Source organism: Staurois parvus, unplaced genomic scaffold, assembly GCF_062004578.1.
Source record: "Staurois parvus isolate SC_StPar_1 unplaced genomic scaffold, SC_StPar_1.0 ptg000105l, whole genome shotgun sequence".
In the NCBI taxonomy this organism is placed as follows: domain Eukaryota; kingdom Metazoa; phylum Chordata; class Amphibia; order Anura; family Ranidae; genus Staurois; species Staurois parvus.
This window is the reverse complement of record NW_028317901.1, coordinates 4413514-4427898: the sequence shown is the minus strand read 5'-3', so window position 1 is coordinate 4427898 and position 14385 is coordinate 4413514. Positions and strand designations below refer to the sequence as shown.

The window sequence follows — 14385 nt, the reverse complement described above, 5'->3', positions numbered from 1 at the left end:
TACTCAATCCCACATTGCTGTAAAACTAAAGTCTATAGAAAGTATATCAAAATACCTGCGTCGGGCTATAAAGCCTCGGCATGCTGCTTGCAAAGTGATAATGTGTTTTCGTTTATGTTGGTACAGTTTTCTTTGAACAAAGCACCTCCAAGATGCTTGGATGCATATTGCTGCTTTTTGTTTACGGAAAGAATGATCTCGCCAGGATCTCTGTATAGTAATGGATGAAGCTTTCATCTGTACATAGGTTTGTCTTGCCCTATGCCCTCTCCACCAAGACTGAATGATGCAAGCTGCCTGGAAAAAGGAGTTGATCTTGACTGGCAGTTCCTCTGCATTCCACCGCATCTTGTAACATCTCCAGCATCTCTGTAAAATAACAGGTTTTACTTATCAGCTCATTAAAACAAGACCAGTACATAGTGAAAACAAACTTTTTTTTTTTTTTAACTTTCTATGTAATGAAAATTTTCAAAAGATATAAATGCACATTCTGGTACAGCATGCAATAAAGTGTATTAAAGGACATCATACATATTATAAGGCATGACAGTACTTACACATGAAAATCAAATATCATGCATTAGTAAACATTTGTCATCAGTTCTAAAAGCAGAAGAAACTAGTGGAGCAGAGCAACATCCTGGATATGGGTAATCGTCAGCGACATATTCCACGTGGTAACATAAGAAGTGTAATGTCTTATATATACACACCAATAATGAATCTCACAATAAGTAGGTGATGAATATCTACTGTAACCTGAATCACAAGCTTGTAAACGCAGAAAGAAAACAGTTGAAATGAGAGATAGAGGGGAAAGTAAAGGGGAAAATGGGGAAAAAAATAAATAGAGTATAAGAGGGTGGGGGTAGAGGAGTAGAGGGATGGAAAGGGGAAGATTCTGTAACCCCCCACCAAACAATACCAAACTTAGCTTAACCACTTGACAAATGGGCTATATCCGAATGACAGCTACAGCACAGTCATCTAGTTCTGGGAGAGCATCATATGACGTCCTCCAGAACTGCACCCACTGCGTGCCCCCTGGCGCACCCAGCGAGCTCTGTGATTGCTGTGTCCTTTGGACTTAGCTGATCACATGACATGGTAAAAGGGCCAATCACAGCACCCTTTTACCACGTAATCAGCTGTATCCAATGACACACAATGTAAATATACTTGCCGGTTATCGGCTGCACTTTCCTCACGCTGTCACAGCATAAGGAGAGAGGAGAGCCTGTAACTGGCAACTGTATGTACACATCAGAGGACATCAGTGCCGCCCCAACAGTGTCCATCAGTGCTGCCCCAACAGTGTCCATCAGTGCCGTCCCAACAGTGCCCATCAGTGCTGCCTATCAGTGCAGCCTCATCAGCACCTATCAGTGCCCATCAGTGCAGCCTCATCAGCGCACATCAGTGAAGAAGAAAAATTACCTGTTTGCAAATTTTTTTATCAAACTTTTTGGTCTTTTTTTTTTTCCAAAAAGTAAAAAGCTAAAGTAGTGATTAAATAACACCAAAAGAAAGCTCTATGTGTCTCAAAAAATTTAATTTGGGTATAGTGTTGCATGACCGCACAATAGTCACTAGTGCAACATCACTGAAAGCTGAAAATTGTCCTGGACAGGAAGGGAGTGAAAGTGCCCAGTAGGTTAAAGTGGCAGTAGAGCCACTTTGTTAGTTCTTACCTACAGGTAAACTTAAAATAAAGCTTACCTGTAGGTAAAATCAATATCTCGTAAACGTGCACCGTTTAGGAGAAATTTACTCTGAAGGAATAGCATACCCGTGCCGTTCTTTCAGAGCACTGAAAGAAAATTGGTGACTGAATTATTAAGCATAGCTTTACATATAATAAACATCATGGTTGTATTTATATAGGTCCTTTTTAGACGGTGGGGAGGTCCTCTTCCATTTTAAGACTCCTGGGCATCTAGCTGAAGACAGTGAAAAAACACTTTTAATACCTGGATGATGATGGCTGCATCTTTAAGGTGCAAGAATCTCATGCGCTGTAACCTTGACCTAATCCAGCGCTGGAGAAGAACAATTCTCTGTAATACTGTCTGATGTAACTTGTCTCGAAGGCACTGACGTTCCTGTTCTTTTAGAAAAACCTGAAAAAGCAAAAAACAATGAGCAAAAGACAATACTAGATTACCCTACATTTGCTGTCAAGCAGGTAAAATATGTAATGGTCATTTGTTAGCCCACTAAATGATCCCTATGAAATATTCATGATCATTTGGAATACTGCATAAAATTATGTAAAATACATTCATTACAAACTGCATATGATAGCAATTCAAAAAGGGACAAGTCATTCCTTACCATGGTCTTCCCAACTTGATATAGCTCAGGGCTATGACCAATTCTCCAGAAGAATTCCTGGATACACTGGCGGGTAGGTGTAACATTTCTTGGCAACAATACTGAGAACTGATTTACAAAGTCCTAGGGAATACAGTAAGAATTGTCAATAGCTAGTAAAAAACAAACAGTAAGCACATACAGTAAGTGTTCCAACAGGTTTTGTTTATGTCATAAATAAACTACCTCCACTGCTTGCAATACAGGACAACTGTACCTAAACACACCCATTGCAAGATCGTAGCAGTTTTTGAGACTGATGTAAAAAAATAAAAAAAAAAAAAGCATAAGGCTACGTTCACACCTATGCAGCTTGCATTTGATCCATTTCTGCAGTGCATTTTTGCAAGTGTTTTTGGTGCTTTTTTTATGCGTTGTGTTTTTTTTGGCCAACTTGTTGCTGAAGATAAAAAATGCAAAACACATAAAAAACACACTACATATGTTTCTGCAGCATCTCCATCGAAGTATATTGAACCAAAATGCACCGTTTTTCAATTTAAATAGTCCTTGACCCTTTCCAAAAACCTCACCAGTTGAAAATGCACAGATGTGAGCTTCACTCATTGGAAATCATGTTAAATGGACTGTAGTACGTTTCTGTAAAATGCATTGCAAAAAGCTTAGGTGGTAACCTAGTCTTACGTTTTTCACAGCACCTCCAGATTCAGAGTAAAACGGGTTGGAGTGGCTGTATACCTACAAGGTGTTCCTGATTTATCATGGATGAAAAGACAAAGGTGGGGACGTAGTAGTAGTAACATATAGAGTATTATTATCCTAGGACTATTATAGAGATATCAAACACATCCTTATTTCGTTTCTAAGTCAACCACTGTCCTAATTCAGAAATACAGTTTTAATGTGGAGAAGGCCCCATTGATGACTTTACAGTAGTATACACCTTGAAGCAGGAATTAATGCAGTTAGGATATTTTTGCTACAAGGCAGAATTTCTAAAGAGCACACAAAAATAGTTGTGAGAATGTCTGGATTTTGTGCTGAAATACACTGCTCAAAAAAAATTAAAGGAACACTTTGGAAACACATCAGATCTTGATGGGGAAAATATCATGCTGGATATCTATACTGATATGGACTGGGTAATGTGTTAGGAACATAAGGATGCCCCATCATTTGATGGAAATTAAAATGATCAACCTACAGAGGACTGAATTCAAAGAAAGCCTGAAAACCAAAGTGAAAAAATGATAGAGCAGGCTAGTCCATTTTGCTGAAATTTCATTTCAGCAACTCAAAATGGTACTCAGTAGTTTGTATGGCCCCCACGTGCTTGAATGCATGCATGACAACGTCAGGGCATGCTCCTAATGAGATGATGGATGGTGTCTTGGGGCATTTCCTCCCATATCTGGACCAGGGCATCACTGAGCTCCTGGACTGTCTGAGGTGTAACCTGACGGCGTTGGATGGACCAAAACATGATATCCCAGAAGTGTTCTATTGTACTTAGGTCAGGCGAGCGTGGGGGCAATTCAGTGGTATCATTTTCTTCATCCTCCAGGAACTGTCTGCATACTCTTGCTACATGAGGCCGGGCATTGTCGTGCACCAGGAGGAACCCAGGACCCCCTGCACTAGCGTAGGGTCTGACAATGGGTCCAAGGATTTCATCCCGATACCTAATGGCAGTCAGGGTGCCATTGTCTAGCCTGTAGACGTCTGTGTCCCTCCATGGATATGCCTCCGCAGACCATCTCTGATCCATCACCAAAACGGTCATGCTGAAAAATTTTATAGGCAGCATAACGTTCTCCAAGGCTTCTCCAGACATTTTTACATCTGGCACATGTGCTCAGGATGAACCTGTTCTCATCTGTGAAAAGCACAGGGCACCAGTGGCGGACCTGCCAATTCTGGTGTTAAATGGTAAATACTAATTGAGCTCTGTGGTGACGGGCAGTGAGCACAGGGACCACTAGAGGGTGTCGGGCCCTCAGGCCACCCTCATGAAGTCTGTTTCTGATTGTTTGGTCACAGACATTCACACCAGTGGCCTGCTGGAGGTAATTTTGTAGGGCTCTGGCAGTGCTCAGCCTGTTCCTCCTTGCACAAAGGAGCAGATACTGGTCCTACTGATGGGTTAAGGACCTTCTATGGCCCTGTCCAGCACTCCTAGAGTAACTGCCCGTCACCTGAAATCTCCTCCATGCTCTTGAGACTGTGCTGGGAGACAAAGCAAACCTTTTGGCAATGGCATATATTGATGTGCCATCCTGGAGGAGTTGGACTGCCTGTGCAACCTCTGTAGGGTCCAGGTACAGCCTCATGCTACCAGTAGTGACACTGACCCTAGCCAAATGCAAAACTAGTGAAAAAAAGTCAGAAAAGATGAGTAAGGAAAAAAATGTCAGTGGCCTCCACCTGTAAAACCATTCCTGTTTTGGGGACATTTCATTGTTGCCCATCTAGTGCACCTGTTGTTAATTTCATTAACACCAAAGCAGCTGAAACTGATTAACAACCCCCTCTGCTACTAAACTGACCAGATCAATATCCCAGGAGTAACTTGATGCTATACTCCGATTAAAAATTGTTCCTTTAATTTGTTTGAGCAGTGTATAACTCCTTCCTCTGTGATGGCAAGTGGCTCCAATAAACCAGGGAAAACAGGTATGGGGACCTCTGTGGACCTCAGGGTTATACTGCCAGTGAAATTGTTGCTATACACATAGTCCTCTAGAGCCTATAACCCTCTGATGCATCTGTCGTCTGATCCTGCATCTTGAAAACAAATCTAACCAGCTTCTTGTTGAACAAAGATGCTATTAAATTCACATCCTGTGAGCACAACGCAGACTTATGTCCTGGGAACACCTGCAGATGCACAGACCATTCCCTAAAGTCCAGATAATGTCTGCTGAGAAAATCTGCCTGCCAAATTTCCACCAAGGGAAAGTGTACCATGAAAATCACTGGAACATGATACTTTGCACAGGACAGGATAGATTCTCTCTGTCACAGCTGCAACACTTCTGGTGCTTCCCCTGATGCTTGATGTAAGCCATAGTTGTGGCATTGTCAGACTGAACTTGGACCATATGATTAGTCAGAAGGGAGGTCCAGTGAAATAATGGCTGGTGAACTGTTCTAGGATGCCAATTGGAAGCTCTAATTCTAACCGAAACCAACAACCATGAATGGACAGATGATCCAGAACTCTGTCCCAACAGAGAGGACTACGGTTGGTTGTAACAATCCTCCAATGTAGGGAAGCAGAAAACCTGCCTCCTGACAACGTCGAGGACAAACACCACCATGACAGGGACATCTGGGTTTCAGAATATAAGTGGATCACCTGGTCCAGAGAAAGACTGGATTTGACCCACACCATCAAAATGTTTCATTGCACACATGTTCTGGAGTGGAACTGAGCGAACAGATACCATAAAACCAGCAGACGCATGCTATGCAGTTGGATTGAACCATTGGTACTGATTTACTAAAGGGAAATAGACTGTGCATTTTGCAAGTGCAGTTGAATTCTTTTCTTAGTAAATATCAACATGTCAAAGCTTTTGATTTTTAAAGAATACCCAATCAGAAGCTAGGAAAAAAAAAAAAAAAAGCATTTGACTTGGACTTGATAAGATGATGAAAATCAGCAGGGATTTACCACATTTACTAAGCTTCGGGGATAAGGAGTGCAACTGCACTTGCAGAGTGCACAGTCTATTTGCCTCTGTAACTCCATTGAGTTCAGGGCTGGGGAGGTATGGAAGTGTAAACAGGTTTGAATTAAAACCTCGAAACTTTTCAGTTTGGAAGCAACAATAATCCTCTTGAACAGCAATTCCTTAAAATTCCATTTGACTTTGCTGATGTACGGAAAGGTGAAACGCAACCTTTGGATGCTACTTACTACACCCAATTGTAGTTGCTGTATCCAGGAAAGCTGGGTTCCTACCCTCAAACACAAAGATAGCTGCTTGCAGAGGATATTGAATTCAGCGGTACACTGAAGGTAAACCTCGGGGCAGCCGTCCACTGGGTGACAGGGCCATGAGTGAGAAGAAGATGCAGTCAGCACCCACAGAAGGGAATAGCCCACAAGAGAGTCCAGAGCAGAGGAAGACACATTGGTGAGCACCTGGTAACACTAACATTCAAAGTAACAAGTTCTAACATTCCTGCAGCCTCCATAAGACTCTGGTGCATGTTTCTCGCAGTGTTCTACACGGCTATGGTGTGTACAGTAACACATGCCCATCTCTCAGTCACAGTAGCCCAATTCAGAGGTCCTACATTTGTTGCATTCATGGCACCTCAGCTTTTGTGTGGCACTTCCAAAGCTGCCAGTCTGGCATCCCAGGTATTGTGCCCTTTGTATCCAAGCCAAAAGGCATCACAGATGCTTGGTTCATGAGGGCAGGTATTGTGAGAATAACTTCTGCAGTCAATGGTGCCTTCTCCACCTTCTGTCACAGCTGTGCTGTATAAAATCAGCCAAGTAAACACAGACTAGACTAAAATGGAGGTGCACTGCAAGTGGCATGGGCGTACTCCCCGTAACAGGTTTCAATGCAGTGGGTGACACCTTTGCCCATTATTCAGCTGTCAAAATAAAATTTGTAGGAGTTGGAAGTATTTTTGCATGCCGCATGTTTGTGACAGGTGGCCATTTGCAGCCTGTACCATCAAAATCTAGGCAAGGGACATACAACTATTGAGCCAGTTTTGCTGGGAGTCTAACCAGAGTTAAAGTGATACTAAAGTCTTGTTTTTTGTTTTTTTTTTCCTTTCTTAAAAATAACAAACATGTTATACTTACCTGCTCTGTGCAATGGATTTGCACAGAGCAGCCTGGATCCTCCTCTTCTTGGTTCCCCCACCGGTGCTCCTGGTCCTTGTCGGGTGCACCCACAGCAAACAGCTTGCTATGGGGGCACCCAAGCAGGCGCATTCCTGAGCCACTGCTCTGCGTGTACAGTCATGCACACAGAGCCATGACTCAGCCCCATCCTGATTGGCTAAGTGGACGTGATTGACACCAGCGAGCGCTATTGGCTCCTGCTGTTGTCTCAGCCAATCAGGAGTGAGAGTCCCCGGAGAATCGAGACACTCATGGACATCGCTGGATCAAGAGGGGGCTCAAGAAAGTGTTGGGAGGGCTGCTACACACAGAAGGTTTTTTTTACCTTCTTGCACAGAATGTATGAAGGTAAAAACCTTGAGACTTTACAACCACTTTAAAGAGTCCTGTGGTAAATTGAACATGAACAGGCAGTCAATATGGACTGCAGGATCATCGAAGAAAGAACAGGTGAGAAAACCTGCGCTTCTTGACCGATTATAGAAACTTTTAAAAATGCATGCCTCACCCAGAGAGAACACCAGTAAAATTAACAAACTCAAAAAACCTATGCGCGTGGGCTAACTGGAGAGACTTCTAGGGTTTCAGTATCTGGCTGAATCTACCAACAGCCACAGATCATGGAAAAAAGTTCTAAATGAACAGGTAAAAAAAAAAATCAGAGTTGAAGAAAACACATCCACTTTCCTTGGGACACAAAACAAAACTGAGCAGGTGTAAAGTGGGAGAGGTTATAGCGTCAAATGTTTATATTTGAAAACACTTCAGAAGGAGGCATTACAAGGGGCTGTGGGAATCAAATGCAAAATTCCTTTGCATTGAAATAATGTCAATCCCTCCACTGGCTTCCACTCACTCAACGAATAAAATTCAAAATACTAACAACATCTTACAAAGCCATCCACAACTCTGCCCCCAGCTACATCACCAACCTGGTCTAAACATATCAACCAAACCACTCTCTTCGATCCTCCCAAGACCTTCTGCTCTCTAGTTCCCATGTCACCTCGTCCCATGCTCGCCTCCAGAGCTTCTCTCATCCTATGGAACTCCTTACCCCAATCTGTCCAGCTGTCTCCTAATTTATCCACCTTTAGACGATTCCAGAAAACCTCTCTTTAAAGAAGTCTATCCTGCTTCTACCTAGTAAACCGACATTTATTTCCTCCATCAGCTCATCCGCCCACAGCTATTACTTTTGTATCACTCAACCCTTCCTCTTAGATTATAAGCTCTAACAAGCAGGGCCCTCTGTTTCCTCTTGTACCAAATTGTATTGTAACTGTAATGTCTACCTTCATTTTGTAAAGCGCTACGCAAACTGTTGGCGATACATAAAACCTGTATAATAAATAATAATAAAATAAAATAATAGTGCATAAATCATGTCAGGGTCATTATTCTGTACTGAATAAAACAGTTTTTCTGTAAGCCCTTTGCTCATACACAACACTTTAAAAAAATGTGTTTTTCAAGGAACCATCCAGTTTGTATTTAAAAGGTGATTCTCATGTTCTTCCTTTTAGTACCATCCACAGACTAGTCATCAAATGCAGAACTAGTAGAAAGCAAAAAGTTTCCTATGATTTCAAAAATAGCTTCTTCCCAAACATCCATAATGTACACTATATGAGCAAAAGTACGTAGATATCCTCCGAACGACCACATTCAGGGGTTTCCAGTGAAGGGCTCAGTTAATGCTGTAGCATACAAAGACATTTCAGACAATTCTGTGCTTCCAATTTGTAACAATTTGGGAAAGGCCCTTTTTTTCTGTTCCACAATGACAATCACAGCCAGGTCCATAAACATATGTCTTGATGAGTCTAGTGTGGAGGAACTGAAATTGCCTACACAGAGCACTGACCTCATCCTTACTGAACACCTTTGAGATGAGCTGAAATACCAGCTGTGAACCAGGTCTTCTCATCCATCATCACCTGACTTCACAAATGCTTTTTTGGATAAATGGGCACAAGCTCCCACAGACAAACCCCAAAGTCTTGCAAAAAGCCTTCACAGAAATGTGGAGACTCTTTGGCTGATAAAGAGGGGGGGGGGGGGGCAACTTCAAATTAACGCCCACAGTTTTGGAATAGGATGGTTCAATAAGCTCACATTAGTTTGATGGTTAGGTGGTACAAAACCTTTAGCCATATTGAGTATATAACAGATCTCATACAGTATGTACAAAATAAGACTGCACTCCAACCTGGAAGGGATACTTGCAGCTGTACCCAGATTGGCGAATTCGGACTGTTTCCAACATTCCTGTATAACGAAGCTGCCTGAGCACCAATGAATCATTGAAACGCAAAGGCACCTGTACAATTAAGCAAAAGAAAAAAAAAAAACAGAAAAGATAAATACATTCCAGCAGTAAGAGAGCTGAGGTATTAACAAATGTTTTTATCAAAAGGTACACAAATATACGTTATCGGTTACTGTTAATTTGTTTTGCTAATATAATCAAGATTGCAGCCAGACAAATGTGTGGCTTGTATCTTTGTTCAGCCACGTTCACAGAAAAATACCATTAAAGTGTTACTAAACCCACAACAGTAAAATCAGTCTGTATATGCAGTAAAGCATGCTTGTTATACTCACTGTGGAATCTAAGGGGTTAATCCTCTGCATTGTGTAAAAAAGGCTGTTTGAGCCTTTCTTCTCTGTTCCTCCCCTTTTTCAAGCGACCACCACTTATCTCCAGACTGAACCATAGGCATGCACATGCTCAGTTTGGTGTATATTGCTAAAGAGGGTTTTTTTTTTCCTTCGGTGAGTGCATGTGATCAGCATAGAGCCAATCTGCACTCTCCAGACAGAGGGTCAGGGGTCATTAAGCCTCCTAGGACAATCTGAGGAAAATTAATACTCTTCCTACAAGCTTTAGCTAGTGCTGTGCTGGACACTGATAGAAGCCACAAGACTGCTCAAACTGCTGATGAGATGAGAAAAGGTATTTAGCAATGTATATTTACTAAAATAATTGCACTTCCATGAACTGTGTGCTGTGGGAGACTATATATAGTGGATGCAGGGTCCTTGGTTTAGTAACACTTCAACCAGTGACTCAGTGAAAGTGTGAAACAAACGCCAGACTGAGACCCTAATTGTACATATAAGAAACTTTATTATCCCCTAAGCTAAAATTGCATGTAGTCCTTGCAGTGCAGGTACAACACTACAACAGTATTTTTGTTGCTCTGCCTGAAGCTGGGATTTAAGAATAGAAAATCATTATTGCATAGAGCCAAAGATTGTTAGGACTGAACTGCTGATACACACAGAGCTATATTTGCAGGGTAGACTAGCTCAATGCTAGACTGAGAATAAAGCGGGCTCCTTCCATAGATTCTTTTTACAAAGCATACTTGAATTGGTTCCTTACTGCTGCTAATTAATGTGCAATCAGTGATCAGAGCTCTGAAACTCAATTTAAAATCAATTACCTTTTCTGCATTGGAGCGAATGCATTTCACAAAATAGGGCTCTGCTTGACCCAAAGCTTCCATCAGCTTGTTTAAAGATGCCTAAAATGGGACCAAAGAACAGGGGTTTTAAAATACACACTGGCATGGGGAAATCTGTGGGATGAAATGATCAGAGGGAAGACAATCAAAGAAACATGGAGCTGCACCTGAAACTGTGCACTGATACTTGGCGGCTTTTTCTTCTTGTGCAGATGCAGCAGGGACTTGGTGATCCGATCATGTAGTGTAAGGTTAGAGAGATGCTTTAGAGACTTCACATCCAACAAGTGCTAGGGTTTAATGAAAAAATCTAAACTTTTTAATTGTCCATGCAACAAACTCACCAAAAACTAGAGACCATTAATAACATCTGGGAAAATACTTTATTAGTGGGTCATGATTAACAATACATTAATTCTTTATTTATCTATTATTTGTTCATGCAGATACAAATGGTTCTTGCCATAAACAATTAAGTTCTAATAAAAGCAGCTTTCCAAACACATGTAACAAGCAAGGTGATTTCCTTGGTCAACAATAACTGGCCCCCTCAACTGCAGAAGTTCAGGGAACCAAGCATAGGAACTGAGGTAAGGGAGAAAATGAACACTAGGAGCTGGAGAAAAAAGGAGAAGGAAAAAGAAGGTCACTTCTCTAAGGGCTTGTTTACTTGCTTTAAAATGTGGCACTCTTTTTAAAACACTCTGAATGCCAATCAAAGCACCTGCCCCTAAATAAAATGGTAAGCTTACAGTCCTGGTAACACATTGCATTTGCTTTGCTTCAAGAATTATACCCTATGTCACTTTCTTGGTTCTTCAAAGCATCTCCAAAGCCTCCATAGAAGTCTAAGACAAAACTTGTTAGCAGAACCTACAGCTTTTGAGAGGCTCATTCAGCTGCAGCTTCTTTTGGAGGTATAGCAGGTATGAGACATCCCTGGATGCACTGGGAAACCAACAAGCGAACCATAAATACATCAGCAGCAGCCACCTCCGGTTCATGTTTATATATTCAGCAAGCGTCTGGTGCAGATGTCACATCTAGACACGACTTCTCCTGTGCTCTAGGACCCAGGTGGGTGGCGGAAGGATGGAACCAGAACTGGAAAAAATCGACCACCAATGCATATAGAGTTGTGCAGCTCCAAACAAGGCTGGGAAGCCCGACCAATACTGCAAAGCAAAACAAAAACGAGAAGCGCACCAACCTTGCGCATTACCTCAGTAACCAAAATGTATTAATTACAAAATGATACTCACAAACTGCGAATAAAATCAGGCATGTAAGTCCTCAGAGGGACTTGAAAGATAAGGAGCCAGTGCGAATTCCATCATGGGGGTAGACACTCAGTACAGCTGATGCATTTCGAAGGGCATCCCTTCTTCATCAGAGCTCTGATGAGTGTCTACCCCCATGATGGGATTCACGCTGGCTCCTTATCTTTCAAGTCCTTCTGAGGACTTACATGCCTGATTTTATCCGCTGTTTGTGAGTATCATTTTGTAATTAATAAATTTTGGTTACTGCGGTAATGCGCTTCTCGTTTTTGTTTCGCTTTGCAGATGTCACATCTGTTGTGCAGGGAAGAACAGCAGGAAGGTGATCGGAGCAGAGCAACTAACAGACAGCATGATAATGCTATAGTGGAAGGTGAGCGGGGACCGGAGAGAGAGAAATGAGCAGCAGAGGATAATCAGAGCTGGAGGACTGCAGCAGGAGAAACTAGCAATGTTACATTTGGTGCACAGTGTGGGAGCATTATAGCGGGAGGTGAGCAGAGAGTAGAGAGTGAGGAGGATCAGTAAACCAGAGGATCCGCAGAGCTGGGGGTTACCAATGAATGGGAGAACAGCAAAGCTGGAGGTTACTACTGAACTGGGGATAGCAGAGCTGAGGGTTACTATTGAACGGGGGAGGGGGTAGGGGGGGATCAGCAGAGCTGGGGGATTATTACTGAATGGGGCATCAGCAGAGCTGGGAGTACTACTGACCAGGGGATCTGCTGAACACGGGTACTAATAAAGCTGGGGATCTGCTGAACAGGGGTACCAATTAGCTGGGGATCTGCTGAACAGGGGTACCAATTAGCTGGGGATCTGCTGAATAGGGGTACTAATAGGCTGGGGAACCACTGAATGGGGGTACTAATGAGTTGGATAATCAACACACACACAGGGCATTTGTTAAGCTTAAAAAAAAAGTATCATTGAAGCACTGCTGAAGCACCAAAAAAGCATCATTGAAGCACTGCTGAAGCACCAAAAAAGCATCATTGAAGCACTGCAGAAGCACCAAAAAAGCATAATTGAAGAATTGCCAAAGCATCATTGTAGCACCACTAAAAGCCTCAAATACACATCAAAAATGTATGATGAAGTGCGGGGCGCTTTATTGAGTGTTGAAGTCGAAGCAAGTGTAAGTGAGGCCAAAATGTATCTACAGTACGTCGAAAAGATTTCTGTGGGTTATGAAAGTTGTAGAATTGATGTAATCTATGCAAGTGTTTCTGAAGTGTTCCTATTAGTTTTGCAGGGAATGTGTAAAATCCTCCACTAGGGTAATCTTGTTTCTTTTTTGAACAACAATGGCATTGTAGGTGGCTGTGCAGTTTTCCACATGCCCCTGCAGGGTTTTAAAGGTCTATAGTCAGTGAATGCTTGTACAACTCCATTTCCAAAAAAGTTGGGAAGCTGTGTAAAATCTAAAAAAAAAACAGAATGCAATGATTTGCAAATCTCATAAACCCACATTTTATTCAAATAGAAAAGAGAAAACATATCAAATGTTTAAAATGAGAGTGTACCATTTTAAGAAAAAAAAAAAAAATAATTTTGAAATTAATTGCAGCAAAATGTCTCAAAAAAGTTGGGACAATGCCCTGTTTACCAGTGGAGCATCATGCCTCCTTTTAACAACACTGTGTAAACATCTGGGAACTGAGGAGACCAGTTGGTGGAGTTTTGGGAAAGGAATGTTGTCCCATTCTTGCCTGAGCATACAGCAGGTAAAATAAGTATTGAACATGTCACCTTTTTTCTCTTTGTGTGGAAGAATGGGCCAAAATCACGCCCGAGCAATGCATGAGACTAGTTTCTCCATACAGGTGGTGTCTTGAAGCTGTCATTACCAACAAAGGACTTTATACGAAGTATTAAACAAATTTCAGTTAGCGTGTTCAATACTTTTTCCCTGTATCATTCCATTTTATTACACATAACTTAATTTCTGAACATATTTGTTTTGGTTTCTTTGTATGTATGGATTGCATGGGTTGTTACCGACATGTAGTGAACGTTTCATGTCAATAGCACCTTTAGAAATATATTTACTGAGAAAAATGGTGATGTGTTCAGTACTATTTTACCTGCTGTATGATGCTCTAAAACCTGGATAAATCTTTCAACACTGATGGCGCCTTTCCAGATGGGAAAGCTGCCCATTACAAAAGCAATAATGCACCCCCATACCATCAGATATGCAGGCTTTTGTACTGAATGCTGATAGCAAGCCAGATGGTCCCTCTCCTCTTTAGTCCAGAGGACGCGGTAACCGTGGTTGCTAAAAAGAATGTAAAATTTTGTATCATCAGACCATAGAACAGTCTTCCACTTTGCAACAGACCATTCTAAATGAGCTTTGGCCAAGAAAAAGTGGCAACTTTCTGGATCATGTTCAGGCATGGTTTCTTCTCTGCATGAT

At 41.8% G+C, this 14385-nt stretch overlaps 1 protein-coding gene across 6 annotated transcripts in view; it reads right to left on the bottom strand.

Moving 5' to 3' along the window:
* The window catches only part of MYO9A (myosin IXA), a 169899-nt gene that overhangs the window by 35457 nt on the left and 120057 nt on the right, over positions 1-14385 (bottom strand). For all 6 annotated transcript variants that reach the window (XM_089671412.1, XM_089671411.1, XM_089671413.1 and 3 more), the window contains 6 exons: positions 10851-10973; positions 10663-10743; positions 9423-9533; positions 2338-2460; positions 1974-2123; positions 56-369 (listed from right to left, as the gene is read on the bottom strand). In XM_089671412.1, coding sequence (XP_089527538.1) covers positions 56-369; positions 1974-2123; positions 2338-2460; positions 9423-9533; positions 10663-10743; positions 10851-10973 — 902 coding nt within the window. The remainder of the gene's footprint in view (positions 1-55; positions 370-1973; positions 2124-2337; positions 2461-9422; positions 9534-10662; positions 10744-10850; positions 10974-14385) is intronic.